This window comes from Phytophthora infestans, genomic scaffold (genome assembly GCF_000142945.1).
Source record: "Phytophthora infestans T30-4 supercont1.10 genomic scaffold, whole genome shotgun sequence".
NCBI lineage: Eukaryota > Oomycota > Peronosporomycetes > Peronosporales > Peronosporaceae > Phytophthora > Phytophthora infestans.
In genome coordinates this window covers 1,682,913-1,698,118 of record NW_003303749.1, presented here as the reverse complement: position 1 = coordinate 1,698,118, position 15,206 = coordinate 1,682,913, and the positions used below count along the sequence as shown (strand labels likewise).

The following is a 15,206-nucleotide window of genomic DNA, read 5'->3' as shown; positions in this document are numbered from 1 at the left end:
AATCTTGACTCAATTTGTGTCGAGACGCTCGTCTCTGGCATGAGTAGTGTGACGCGGGCCGTGGAGCGTGGCATCGCTGAAGAGATACCTGACCTTTTTGGGCTAATCTTTGATGGGTGGTCTCATGCTTCAGATCATTACATTGCAGTGTACGCTCGCTACGAGGTGGACGGGGTCGTCAAGACTCCTCTTCTTTGTATGGCTCCACTGCTCAACGAGGAGGAGGAAGACCTCTCCGCCCGCGGCCACATGGAGTTTCTTGCCACTATGCTGCCTCGGGACTACGGCAAGCAGCTGGGCCAGTGCTGTTTCCTGGTGGGAGACAACTGCTCGGTTAACCGGCGGCTCGCAACGCTGATGGGTGTGCCGCTAATCGGCTGTGCCAGCCACCGCCTTAACCGAGCAGTGCAAGCTGACATGCAAGACTATGAGGACGAGCTGGATGCTGTCCAGAAGTTAATGATCAAGCTTCGTAACCTGAAGCAAAGTGCCAAGCTGAGGTAAGTTTGAACTGATAATGATGTAGTTAGAAACGTTTCTAATTGGGTTTCTATTTTGAATGTAGAACTAAAACGCCGCTCCGTCCAGTTATCCGCCAAGATACTCGATGGAGCTCCACTTTCGCTATGGTGATGCGGTACTTCACACTGCTGGAGTTTATCGACAGCAATGACGACGACATCGCAGATTTGCTGCCGTCCCCTTCGTACAACCGCCGTTTGCGTGCTCTGCTAGCAGACTTGAAGAAGGTCGAGTCCGTTGCAAAAGCTTTACAGGGAAGCGAAGTATCACTACTTGATGCTCGAGTGTGGCTGGATGGCTTGATTTCCATCAAACCACACTACGCTCGGTACATTGGTACGTGCAGCATATTTTTTCCTTTTCTAGTATCCATTGCTAATTTGTTTTGTATTCACTATGAACACTAGGCCCACGCGCTGAAATTGTTCACAGCCCTGACTTTGAGTCAGGGTGTGTACGGGTCTTAGGCGGCAATGCAGCCCGCCTCACGCGAGCTGAAAAAACAGTGTTGACTCCGTTCAAGTCGACAGGCCCTCCTGCAGTGAGTGAAGACGAGGACGACGGCGAAAGTTCGTTCGTCCAGCTGCTTCAAAAGAGACGTCGACTTGCCGCGAAGGAGACCAAGTACAAGCTCTTGCACGCAATCCCTGCGACGTCCAACGTGGTGGAGCGCTTTTTTAGCGTTGCTCGTACCACGTTTGGCCAAGAACGCCATGGACTGCAGCCCATTACTTTAGAAATGATTCTCTTCCTGCGCGAAAATGCTGGTTACTGGGACGCACAAACACTTGACACAGCAACTCGAGCGTAGATACCTGTTATTGATTCAATAAACCGTGTTTATTGCAGCAATAACTCAATTATTTATTGGTCTTCTAGCTAAAGCATCATAACGTATTGCCAACATACAAGCTAGCTTCGCGATAATTTATCGTGAAGATGCTACTACGATAAATAACAATATCATTTTCGGACCCCCTGGCCATCCACGCAGCCAGCATCACTCGGTCGCCCTCGTTGGTTGCGCTAAGATCGTCGAAAAGGGCATTGAAGAACTCATCGGACACTGTGTACGATGTTACCTTGTTGCCAGTAGTGTAAGTCGCCATACCGTCTCGCGGAATGCCCTCGCGAATCTGTGATCTCCTCTTCTGTAAGGAACCAATCTTCAGCGTCAAGCAGAGGTTGTCGGGGCTTGATGTCCGATCCATCGGACAGATCCGCGCTCCCGCTTGCTCGTACCGATACCGGTTCTTGCGCTGGTTGAGGACTCGTCGAATAAAGACGAGAATGAGAAAGCCGACGAAAAAGTTGACGCCGCTGCCAACGAGATCACCAGTGCTGTAACAAATGACATGGCGCTTGAGTGTCCACGAAGGCTTTTGGCTTAGTAAACGTTGCTGAACTATTAGAAAGTTGCGTTTGTTTTGTCTGAAGTGAGGCGTCGACTTGGAGCTGACGTATGCCGTGGCCCACCACTGGTGGAATGATAATGTGGATCTTCATGATAGAATTCGAGATTTGAACAGTCCACCAGTTGCTTTGGAGCAGCTTGTGGAAAAAGACGAATGTAGTCTCACGAATGCATCTGTCGATAAATCTTTTGCTTGGCATCTTGGAGTCACCCACGGCGAAATTAAAATTTGGTTCTTTAACGCGACAGGACAAAACTTTATTGAATTCGCCGCAACAGGAACACCACTTCAAAGAAGGGATTCGGTACAAGTAACACGTTCTGAGACGGTGCATTCGTACCCGTGTACCGGTATTCTGTCATCCGCTCAATTATATTAGTTAATTTGAGTGGGGGGGGGAGGGGGTCGAGTCAGACCTTCTCTTGATGCAAATACATGTACTGTACTACCAGGTATGCTTCGAATTACTACTACAGCAGTATAAACTCTCAAGTGTTTAGTAAGTGTTTCACAAATACTGTATCAGAACATTTTTACTTCGTTTCCTTAGTAGCTTCACTACCGCTGTATGTGCACGTATCCTGTGGGTCCGAAACCTTTCGCACCGCGTCCGTGATGGCAAAAAAGTACGCCTTGTGCTGGATATTATTGTTGGCGAGGATAGTTGATTCGTCAATAACAGCTTCAGGTAGCTGATCTGCGGCCTCAATAAATGTCATGGCGTTGAGCTTTCTGTAGCAAGTCCTGTCATCTCCACGAGCTTGCCAATACGGAAGTCACGCGGCACTCTACCAACCTTGACCCCTTCAGGCGATCTTACAGTTCTGGTGTCTACCACATCAGCATTCAACTCCGAGTCGGACGTCATGCTACGTTTACCTTTTTGCGTAACGTAATTTGCCAGTTGAGTGCCTGATTTTGGGCATGCTCAAAAGGTGCATCTAGCGAAAAAGGCACCAATTGTTGTTCGAATTGGGTCTTTAGAAATCAAAAAGGGAAAACCAACGCATATAATACTTATTTTTGCGTTTCTTACAAATGAACATGTAATGTGACGGGGTCACACAGCACCTTGCACAGAGGAAGTGCTTAAGGGTATTAACTACCCGAGTGAACGTAAGTCCACGTGCTCCGGCCTCAGTGGGAATGGTTTGCTACTTAGAGGAGTAGATTTAAGACTGATGTATTTATAAGTAAGATAAGCTTGGGTCTCTTACAGACTAGAGGTTACCTATAGTGGAGCTAAGTAGTCATGCACTGACTGGCTCCGAGAGCACCTGGTACCGTGTACCAGGTGTCCACTAGAGTGACGGGTCACTCTTTATGTAACATGGGGCACACTGGATTGTACCCCGTTACATCCTCCCGCACTTAACTGAGAATCACCTGATTCTCTAATCACAACTGATTCTCCAATCAGAGGTGAGAGAATTAAAACACCAAAAGGTGAATTCTCACCACGAGACTGGCGCGGCTCTCAGTCACACCCACAGTGACATGTGCTGCCAAAGCTCACTGGGATTTGCATCCCTATGCTCACAACTGTGTTGGCCGCAAAGCCTACACTCAGAGCTGCCTTAGCTCCTGCGCTAGCGCGCGTACAGTGCTTTGGCACAGGGTGCAATAGCATCCGAACGTGTGGCATTCGCCCACAGTTCGCACCAGAGGACACGACAGTCCTCGCGAACGCGTCCGGAGCATGGTGTCTCCCGCGAGGGACGACACCGAGAAGGGCAACACCTTCCCCAGCACTAGAGGGAGCTCTCAGCTCACCTCGGGCCATGCCTTTGGCTCTAGCAAGGATCCATCCTTACGGGCGGAGCTTCTGCCACGCTCTCTTCACGTCTTGGTCACCATACCAACGGCGCGTAGGTGTCCTTCATCAACACACATGGTGTAGGTGTCTCCCATCGACACCATGTACCGTACGGTACTAACCTTTGGTGCGGTACGCCCACCACAAGGCTGCCATGTTTGGCGGCAACAGCTTCTGCTGTGCTGTCGCCTGAACAGATTAATGGCCAGTGCTCGCATCATGCACGACGCATGTGCAAGCACAGTGTACAGGTCCATGGGCCCGTACACGAGGTACGCTGTGTACGACACGTACCACAGCTACCATAAGTGCTCCGTGCACGTCATGTGTGTCATGCACGACGAGTTCATTACGTGGAACTCCTGGCAGGCTGCTCGACAGCAGCCAGTGCCGATGAACGGTACGTGCGTTGACTCACAGCGTCCAGAGCGCATCGGGTCGTGGTATGGTGCACATCCTTTGCACCTATACCAGTGTCTGTCACAGACTCCATGTACCTTGATGGTACTCGACCGTGGTGGGGCACATCACACCACTATGCCACTGCGGCATTGGTGTCTGGCATTGACACCGAGTACTCACGGGTACCAACCCATGGTGAGGCAAGCAGCCATCACCACGGTGTCATGCTCGGCGCGGCACCAGTTACGACTGCGTGCGTTGCCTCGACCACCACCTGGTCAGTTGTGTGTGCACTCGTGCACTACACTTGGGTTATGGCTCCACGGCCCATTATACCCGGCGCGTTGCGTACATTACGCACCGCAACCGCTTTGTCGGCGGGTGAGACGTTCCGTTCACCCTACTCGACAGGTCGTTCATGACCAAGGGACCAGTGCGTTGATTGCACTAGGCCCACGCTTCGCCTCGTGTGTGATTGCTTGCAACCCCAACACTGCTGATTTGCTCAGCGATTCCGAGGCACCTTGCGTCAGTGGCTTTCTTCGCCACTATGTCCTGTTCGGCTAGAGCTACCGCAGCTCTAGCCCGGCTGTTCGCCTCCAGCCTGCAGTCGATGTACATCGACGCCTGGTTCCGTAAGGAACTTGGTCTTACCTCAAGACCAGGGAGGAAAGGTATTTCCGAGCCTCTCCCCCACTTACACTCGAGACTATTGAGTCTCTCGTGGCTTGTGATAGCCACTGGCAGCACGACGGCTACTTGCCTCTTGGAAAGTCAGGGAGATTAGGTATTTCCATGCCTCTCCACCACTTAACCTCGATACTACTGAGTCTCGCGTGGTTTCTAATAGCCACTGGCAGCACGACGGCTACCTGCCTCTTGGAAAGTCAGGGAGGAAAGGTATTTCCGAGCCTCTCCCTCACTTAGCCTCGAGACTACTGAGTCTCTCGTGGCTTGTGATAGCCACTGGCAGCACGACGGCTACCTGCCTCCTGGAAAGTCAGGGAGGAAAGGTATTTCCGAGCCTCTCCACCACTTAACCTCGATACTACTGAGTCTCGCGTGGTTTCTAATAGCCACTGGCAGGCGCAACGGCTCTCCGCCATGTGCACTGCGTCGGTATGGTCGACCGCGTCGGCCGTGTCGACCGAAGGCATTCAGCCTTCGCGTCAGCAGTTTGAGTCTGCGCGACTTGACGTCGAGCGAGTTGCTCACGTCTGGCGAGGCCGAGACAACCTCGCGCCTCGAACCAATGGCTCTGTGTGCGGCGCTTTGGTACTCGCCTTGGGTGGACCTCTGTTACCCACACCGGAAGCGCATACAGCGACTTCCTTATCAGTTATAGTCTGAGTGACCTTGCGTGGAACTTTGTTACCCACGCTCGGAGCACCGAATGTCGGTCTCCTTAAGCAGCTTCGCTGCTTGCGGAACTTGTTACCCGCAGTCTGGACCTATGTTACCCACCTGGTGAATGCCCTTCGGCACCACCACTGTCGAAGCGCATACGGCGTGACGACCTCCGGTGTTGGGATCGGCTGGTGTGGCAGACCCGCACACACACCGGACAGTGGTGGTGTCCACCGACCGAGTCAGAGGAGTCTGGGCCCTGGAATCCGCGTCGCTTGAAGCGACGTCGGCCTGAACAAGGTTCAGACCCGACTTGCGGCGGCTGACGTGACGTGGCACTTTGTTACCCACGTTGTGATGTCTCGTTGGCGACATCAGAGGCACTCGAGACCTCGTGTGCACTGTGTTACCCACACAGGAAGCATGGAACATGCCTTTCCTTCTTCAGTTATAGTCTGGGCGACTGCGTGTGGTACTGTGTTACCCACACAGGAAGCATGGTAATGCCTTCCACTTCAGTTATAGTCTGGGCGACTGCGTGTGGTACTGTGTTACCCACACAGGAAGCGCATTCAGCGCCTTCCTTTTCAGCTAAGGTCTGGACGACCGTGTGGTCCTAAGTTACCCACCTGGTTAGTGCTTAAAGGCATAACCACTGTCGAAGCCCGTACGGCGCGACGACTCTTGGCGTTGGACGCTGCTGGTGTAGCAGGTCCACACACCGGGCAAAGTCCGTGGCATTGTCGCAGGATAGCATGGTCTTGCTGTACGCAGAGCTGTGGCGCGTTGACAGCTCCGTGACGCGTCTGCGGTCTGTATCAGACGCCCCAGTCATGACGGAGGTGGGAACATGACTCACCAATGCTCCGTCATAGACCTGGACTGGTAGAGCCCTTCTTAGCCTTGCCACACCAAAGTCCGGGCTGTGCCTTATGTTCGGCTTAGCCATGTTGTTCATGGCGAGAACTGCGAGCGACACCGCGGTGCGCGAGCTCATCGAGCCGAAACGTTCAGGTCCGTTGAGGACCATTGATACTACCGTACCAAAGGCTAGTCCACCAAGGACCAGCCCACGACCGCCACTCTGACATAGAGTGCAGTCGGATGTCGCTATGTCGCTATGTCAAGCGACGTTCCGGCGGCGTATCAACGCCCCAGAACTCATCAAACGCTCAAGGGGTACCGTACCCCCGTACACCGAGTGTACTACCAGCAGCCCATCACTGCCCTTCACCGGTTTGAGAGAACCACGTCTCTCTGGGCTAAGTCCCGTGGTGCGCACAACCTGCACACCCATCACGAAGGCTTAGCGCTCTTCAGTAGAGCATACTGCCTCTACTGGTGGCCGGGGAGTCTTCGTCCACCTGACCGTGGCCTGCGCCACCGGACTTGGGGCCCACGGGCCGTCTTCTTCCCGAGGACTAGCGAGGGACACACACGCTGGTAGTGTCCATGTCCGCCGCATCCATAGCAGCGGACCAAGCTCTCGGCTGAGCTTAAGTCCATGGGCTCGGGCTCGTTGTACGCACCGGTATCAACGGGCTGCGCGACAGCAGGAGAACAGCGTCATTGCTGCGATGCTCCGCCTCCCGAAGAACGCCATTCTCATCGTGGTGATGCTCCTCTTCCCGAAGAGTACCAGCCTGCTTGTGGCTGTACTCTTCTTGGAGGGCGATTCGAATCGCCTCCTCCATAGTTGTCGCTTGCACCCGGAATAGCTGGGTGCGAGCAGGACCGACCTTCAGGCCGTCCATGAAGACTGTTGTCTTAATGTCTTCAGGCAGAAGATTTCCTGCCAGAGATGCCACCAACGTGCGCATCTCTTGCGCGTACTCCTGCAGCTCACGTTTACCTTGCTTACACGCGAGAAAGCGTGAGCGCTGGCGGAACTCGACGTTCGCCGGTAGGAACGCGGCTCGAAGCTGCTCACACAGCTGAGCCCAGGATGCAAAGCATCCAGGAGATGACGTCTCCCTGGTGTATGCCCAGTGCTTGGCACGTCCACCGAGGTTGGACAGGGCAAACGCCACCCGTACTGGCTCGTCCGAGATGAGACCCGCCTTCATGGCGATCTCCACCTCACGGACGTAGAAGTGAAGGTTCTCTCCTTCCTTCCCCTCAAACGCGGGGACCTTCAGCCACAACGACTTAGGCCTGGTTGCCTGGGGAGCGACCATCGTGGCCTCCAAGCTCCCGCGGACGTGAGCGATGAGACCACGCTCGTAGGTCTCAAACGCGGTCACGCGTTCTTGTTGCTCGGCAGGCGTCGCCGCCGCCAAGCTGCGAAGGACATCTTGTCCAAAGATGCCTCCCATCTTCCGAACAGACTCGTACTGTGAGTCGTTCAAGCGAGGAAACTCGCTCCGGTCCATCTTGGCTCAAACGCTGAGCGCACAGAAGATTCAGGTAGCTCAATCTACCCGCGATGGTGTTGGATTGACTACGAGTGCTACCAAGTGTGACGGGGTCACACAGCACCTTGCACAGAGGAAGTGCTTAAGGGTATTAACTACCCGAGTGAACGTAAGTCCACGTGTTCCCGGCCTCAGTGGGAACGGTTTGCTACTTAGAGGAGTAGATTTAAGACTGATGTATTTATAAGTAAGATAAGCTTGGGATTTTTACAGACTAGAGGTTACCTATAGTGGAGCTAAGTAGTCATGCACTGACTGGCTCGAGAGCACCTGGTACCGTGTACCAGGTGTCCACTAGAGTGACGGGTCACTCTTTATGTAAAAAGGGGCACACTGGATTGTACCCCGTTACATGTAAGGTGCAATGGCTAGTCAAAAGTGAGGATGGAATTTGAGGCTATCAGTTTTGTGCACGGTTCCGGCTATCGACTAAAGCTCACCCCGGAGCAGCATCTCCTTGGTTATAGGACGCCCTACAAAGTCCACGGTGCGTCGGGAGCGTTTGCCTTTAGTGCGAGGTGCTGGTGGCAGCTGTAAAATGCTGCTGCGTATTTCTTCTTGAATTTCACGCTTTCGCTTGAGCCATGCCGCCCTTCCAATGTCTCCGCGTGCTCCACCGCTCGCAAACAGTCGTAAACAAGCCTGCAAACTAGGCAAGGATGGTGGATAGATTCCCGTGGTTCTGAAGCCATTTACAGCGTTTTCAGGACTTGTCACCACCGTTACGATACGCATGGCACGCTATCTCGATGGTATTTATCCGATTTTGCAATGGTACAGTCCGAACTGTGCAGCATTTTGGCTAGTAAAGTAGATTTCATCATGCTCGTGAAAGGCTTGAAAACAGCCACGTCAAGAGGCTGATAGAGGTGAGTGGCATTTGGAGGGAGATCGACGAGCAAAATACCTCTGTGTGACCAAACGGAAACTTCACCTAAAAAAATTTTACCCGTCTAATTGATTAATACAAAATCCTTGTTTATAATAAAAATAATTCTAATAAAAATAAAAGCACTTACCGATTTCGACATGAGTCGAACTGTTGTCCAGGACCAGCACCACCGGACGCTTCACGTTGTTGTTTGTCAAATACGAGTCAAACGTCTTCATCCAGAGACTAAATAGGCCGGTATTATTACAAGCGTGTAGGTTCCCCCCTCGGCGCAGCGCTGTAGACTCCACGTCTTCGTCGTCTGCCCCCATGGCTTCGTGTCTTGTGAAATGAATGGGTTGCAGCTGGCCAAAATCGAATAACCTTTAAAAAATGATGAGTCTGAAAAATGTGGATTTTATATAGTTGGTTGTTGAAAAGCGTGCACTGAACTGACTGAAATGAGATCAACCAATCCAATTGCGCAATTTTGATTTTAAGCATAACAATTGGCAGAAATTCTGCATCGTGCACGCAATTGGCATCACGCACTCAACTGGCAAATTACGTTAGGCTTATTATTACTACGAAGTAATCTACATGTACCGGTACTATAGAGTAAACGTTCGTGTGCTCCTTTCAAGCTCAAGTTGAGCCTCAACTATCCTATATTAATACCTTTTACTTCGAAGTACGTCATACTTGAAGCTTACAGTACTGCATCCAGTAGGTAGCTGAGCTGGAAATGAAGACACAAACGTTTCTGGTACCACAGTTTACATGCTTTTTTTTAAACGACAACGGTCCGTGAGTATCCACGGATATTTGTATGTGTATGGTGGTTTGTTGTGGTACAGTAGATACTATGGTATGTTATTTGCCGGTACCGCTGTCACTTTATCGTGATCGTCATCGTTTGAGGGTTATCATGTCCAGAAATTGACCGGTATCGAGCTCAGTAAGCCATAGTTGCAAGACAGCTGAAAGCTCTGCACAAACCCCGTACTGAAGGGATTTCAGTTTCCAATATTCTACGTGTATCCAAGACGCAAAAATCACCGACTTCTACTGTGTTCGTCGAATGGATCATGGTGATGAAATCGATGGTCAGGTGCATCATTGTCAGGTGAATCACGCCGTGATTAACGACGATGCGATAATTGAAGAAGTATACCTTCCTGGACTCCAATCGAGAAAATATGTTCAGCACAGTAAGTATTCTGACAAACACAGTAAGATCCATTTTAGCACACGAACAAGGAATGGCCATGGTCTGTCTCGACTCGAGACTCTCGAGCCGCACTGCAAAATGCATAACGGAACGTTCCAAGAATTGTCTTTGTGATTGGTGGCTTGGGCCTGCAAATTGCCAAACGGCGGAGCAAAATTGGGCACGAAGAAGCTGTCGCTCCGGAGAGACTGTGGCGGAAGGCCAGGGAGGCCAAAGCACTGGAGGCGTGGCTGGCACCACTGCAGACGCCGGTTGTCCGTGCCGCTAGTGCACTTACTGCTGGTCTGCAGCGCTGGTAGTAATATGAGGATGCTGTGGAGCAGTCGGTACACCGGGTAAGTGGCTGCCACCATTGATACCCGGTGGCGAACCTACTGCTGATTAACACTGGGGCGTCTGCGCTGCGATGAAGACATTGTCACTGCCGCTCCGCTGGAATTGAAGGCGCAAGCGTGAGGACTAACACGAAAGATGCAAAACCGCTGGTGGTAGCGGCGTAGTTGCATCACAGAAGACACTGCGTACGGCTACCGCCTTGGAACTACTATGGATGCTGCTGGTGCGGGTTAAAAGGCTGTCGCTATTGAAGATACTGTGAGATGCTATAGGTGAGTCGTGGCTGCTGCGAGATACGCCTTAGCGTTATACTGGAGAATACGCCACCATTTCGCTGCCACTATCTGGCGCAGGTGCTACATGAATGCGGCACTGAGGACACGACAAAGCGGTAGTGCCGGGCCGGCACTGCCGGTTTCTGACCGCAACCACTATGCAGTATATACGACAAGTTGGTGACGCTAGTGACGCGTCCACAAGTATGTGCAGCTACAAACTGCTATACAGTAGCCAGATACGATGTTGGAATTGTTTAGGTGACTCAAGAAGTATGTATTTCTGCGCGTCGCTTACTCGCACTGCAGAGCATGACCTGCATGCTTCGGACGTCCTACAGTTTGTGCAACAATTTGGGGATCTTCAATATCCAAGCCTCGTTTTCTGCTGCGATTTACCATGAGACGCTCGCCTTCTCCGTCGACGTAATTGCGGCACTGCAGTGCAAATTGAAGATGCACGCAGTCTCTCATCTTGAAGTGGTACCGACATGGACAATGTAGTGCATCCAAGTTGACAGGCCATCATGTGCTCGGCTGTCCCTCTATCTCCATCCTGGCGTAGTTCACAGAGAACTGAGCTGCAACATCGAGCGCTTCTTCAGATCGGCCTCGCGACGGGATGTAGAAGCGCTGTGGAGGCGTAGCAAGCACACGAAGGATGTTACTGCTCGCATTGTCCACCAGAAAACTGATACTGCTCCTGCTGAACGTGTGTTCCGCCAGATAGCCACCACGCCGAAGTGCTGTTGTTCGTGCAACCAGGCGCTTGTCCGATATACGTCTAGGCGCAAACTCTGTCGGTGCCATGGACCGATGACTGCAACAGTACTGCATCTGTTGAAGCAGAACGGCAAGCTACAGCTTGCGCTTTTGCGTGTAGTCACGCTTGAAAGCACGGTTAAAGGTTTCGCACGGATTGTTTGTTGATGCGAAGCCTGGTGGTGTAAAATAAACCTGCCACTTACCGAAGTTTCCTCGCAGCCATTGCTTCTCCATGTACACACGAAACGTGTCCAGCTCCGAATGCGTTCTCCAATCCGCCAAGACTTTCATCTTCGTGCCAAAAAAGCTTCCTTATTTGCAGCAAAGTGAAGATCATAAATCCCACAAAACACTTCAGCAGCCAGATCCCCATGCAGTCTGTTAGTGCGCTCCTTTAGGGCAAGCCGAACTTAGCTACGACATGATAATAGCACATAAGAGATATGTACTCACCAGCAGCACCAAAAACGGTTTTAATACCGTTAAATTGGGCTTTGTCTGCGTCGCCCATAATATACTGAGCATTCAGTCGCTTGCCAACTACTTTGGTGTAGATTGTCTGCAGTCCTGACAAGGCATCCGTGTAGTGACGTTCTTCCAGCTGCGATGTAATAAAGAGAGCCATTAAGTGGAACTGTCTTGCGCCATCAGACATGCCGCATACAATCACAGGGTAGCTAGTCTGCGCTAGCTGGAACGTCGCGTCGATGTGGAGAACGAATAAGGCCGGATCTCGGTCAGCAGAGCGCAACAGTGACTTTGTCGTCACACCCACAACAAAAGGGTAGGTGTCAGATCCATCACCAACAACGGGCTTGCCGAACCCGTCTGTTCTAGCGGTAAACGTGAAAGCATCATGCTCCGCCTCGCGGCCGCTGTACGCCGCGGCGGCTACACGTGATGAAAGCTCTCCGTAGCGGTCACTTCCACCTAATTCTGTGCGGCGGTAGTGGTTCACAGCATTTTGAACTTTGCGTAGCTCTGGCAGCTCTTGTAGAGTCTTCCCAAACTTCCGTGTCATGGCATGCAAGATACGGAGAGGGGTAAGGTTTTCTCTGGTTAACTCTTGGATGTATGCCTTTTGCAAACGTGTGACTTTCGGCTTCTGGCGTGGATTCGCCGCTGAAAAATGTTCGCCGAGCTCAAAGATCGTTACCGCGTTCAACGCTAAACAAGTAACCTTCTTTCCACGCCATTGACACTTTGCAAACGGCGCCACAGCCTTACACTGCGCGCATTCGCACGACAGGAGCTTGTAGCGCATTGAGTGGGGAGTAGAAGACGCACACAAGGTGCACGGCATCAGCTGGCTCTTCGCTGCTGTGAACGCCTTCATACTCTGCAGCAGCATGTCAGCATCGGCTTCGGTCAAGTCACAGGCGAGTAAGTTCCAGTCGTGGGTGCGTGGCATGGTGTCGGGCCTGGGGAGGGGAAGCTTGTGAAAGCTAAAGTGATTGAGTGGTGTTGGCAGAGATGTTGATATTGTGCACGCCATGTAGTTTTGTGTGAATTTTCTCAAAGCATTGTGTTTTCCAAATGTGTTTTGTGTTCTTCCACATTATTATGTGCTCTCCGTATGTTTGCTGTGAAAACCTGTACTTGATGTGTTTTTCAGACATTTGTGGTGCTACTCACGCTTCGTCACTCCAGACTGGTGGTACCAAGATGCATGACACTCTTTACACCGGTACTACATGTATTATTATTATTATAAGCAGCGTGTTATTACAGACGACCACGGAAAAATAACGCATTACCTTAAAACACGCCATGCAACAAATCCCTCGATCTGATCCGTTACTAAGAACAACAAGCAATTTGTCCAATCAAGTGTAAGAAGATTTTCTTTTTCAAATTAGGCAAGTATACTTCATACGAGTGGCAACAAACGTTTCTACGATATATTATATTGTGCAAAAGTTTATTATACACCTCTAAATCCGACAAACACTATAATATGGTATGATCGTGACCCACTACAAAAGTGCGGCGGTAACACCGGCAAATCGCGCCATAAGATATAAGGATCATTTTGTGATTTGGAGGCTTCGCCAGTCTATGATAGACTCTATCGTATTTGCATCTGCACCTCATAAATCCTCGTAAAAGCCTAATCTGCAACTTAAAAGTAATTATGGTTGTAGGATAGCAGGTATTTGCTGCGTAGAGCTGCCTTTGTCCACAAGACAAAGTTCATGCATATTTTAAGTAAGTATAGTTTCAAGATGATCTTTCTGATGTCTGGGTTTTGTACTGTTTTGTCGATCATTGTAGGAAATTCTTACGCCATTCCTACTAGGAATGACGTACGGCAACCAGAAGAACATCTGTTGACGACAACACAACAGACCGAAGAGCTATAATAAAAGCGACCACAGTACAAGTAATATATTTTAAATTACAAGGCGAAAAGAATCTATATTTTATCGCAGAATCTAAATTTAGAGTATACACATGTCACATACGTGTGTTTTACACTTAATTGTATATCACAGCAACTTTTCACATAAAATGCGTGTACCACGTACACAAGCACAGTTTGCGACTTTCTTGAAGATCTTGTGGTCTTGCGGAATGGATGGGAAAACGCTGACACGAGAGCTCGCTCGCGCTAGGCTGGAGCACCTTGCCGATGTGAAGAAAAAACTAGTAAGAGTGCAAGTGAATCTGGATAAGATATTGGCTGTTCAACTGGAGATTCAAGCTGCTATTGAAGAGGATGAAGAGCGCAGCTACGAGCTAGCAGCAAGTCTAGGAGTCGGAGGATCTCAATTTAGTGGCGTTCTATCATTCGAAGTGTTGCTGGAGATGGCAATTAACAGGCTGAAAGCTTAGCATGCACGTTCAGCTGTATTGAATTTTTAATACAGGTCTGGTTTCCTACTTGAGCTCATCCTGTAGGCTCTCATGGATCCTACTTACTTTATCAGCAGTAGCATTGGGCGCTTTGCGTTTATTCGAATTACATATGATGATCCATAGCATCCGTAAGCGCATTACCTTCACATCGTTCTTTGAGACGTTGTACTTCTGCCGTTCCACGTTTCCAGTAAGGCAATTGTGTGCCTAGGCTACAACCAAGACACCACAGCTAGCAAAGTCGGGCTGTTGTGGGGCATCAACCCACTCAATGGGGTCAAAAACAAGTTTGCTCCATGGCATTGAAGCCTAATGCCACCGCTCTACAAAGTTCACTAGCCCTTCTTTTACCTTAGTTTTGGTGCCATTCTCCTCCAAACTATAGATTCCATTCCACACTGTCTCCATTTCGTCATGATATTCGTCGTCAATAAGAGGTTCATACATGTAAGCATGCGCATGTAGCTGGATCGTAGCTCCATTGGCACCATTGCGGCGCAAACCAACAATAATGATCCCCCAGTGATTCTCGTTCAAATGCACTGGGTGGACGATGAAATTGGTGTCTTGCAGCGAGTTTCTCGGGGTTGCCGGCCACCCAAGCAGCCACGAGAAAGACGATAGCACGTAGCACTTACCCACTGAAGTTGCAATAGTTTCCAAGTAATTTTCGATTGGGCTGTCATTAAGCCACCCATAACATAGCCCACCCACAACATTCTCAAAGCGGATCATTGCTTTCCGTGAGAGTGTTCTAAATTCGGTGAGCAGACGACTAGAGGTGAACTTGGAAATAACCTCGTTCACGAGCGCCTGGTGACGAGAACAGATAGCATCGACTGATATGCCTGCCGTCTTCGTCTCATTCGCGAACAAGTCGACATCCGATTCAACACATCGCCAGTTTTGCTCCAGCCTCTTGCGATCTTCCAGCCATCCCCCCCCTTGGCCTT

The 15,206-nt window shown here is 50.6% G+C and overlaps 1 protein-coding gene across 1 annotated transcript; it reads right to left on the bottom strand.

Moving 5' to 3' along the window:
- Positions 1-1,600: 1,600 nt before the first annotated feature.
- Positions 1,601-2,805, bottom strand: PITG_07002 (uncharacterized protein; the record flags this gene model as incomplete). Its single annotated transcript, XM_002904925.1, has 4 exons — positions 1,601-1,658; positions 1,765-1,863; positions 2,475-2,575; positions 2,734-2,805. 4 exons carry the CDS (start codon positions 2,803-2,805, stop codon positions 1,601-1,603), a joined length of 330 nt encoding a protein of 109 aa, XP_002904971.1.
- Between the last annotated feature and the right edge of the window lie 12,401 nt (positions 2,806-15,206).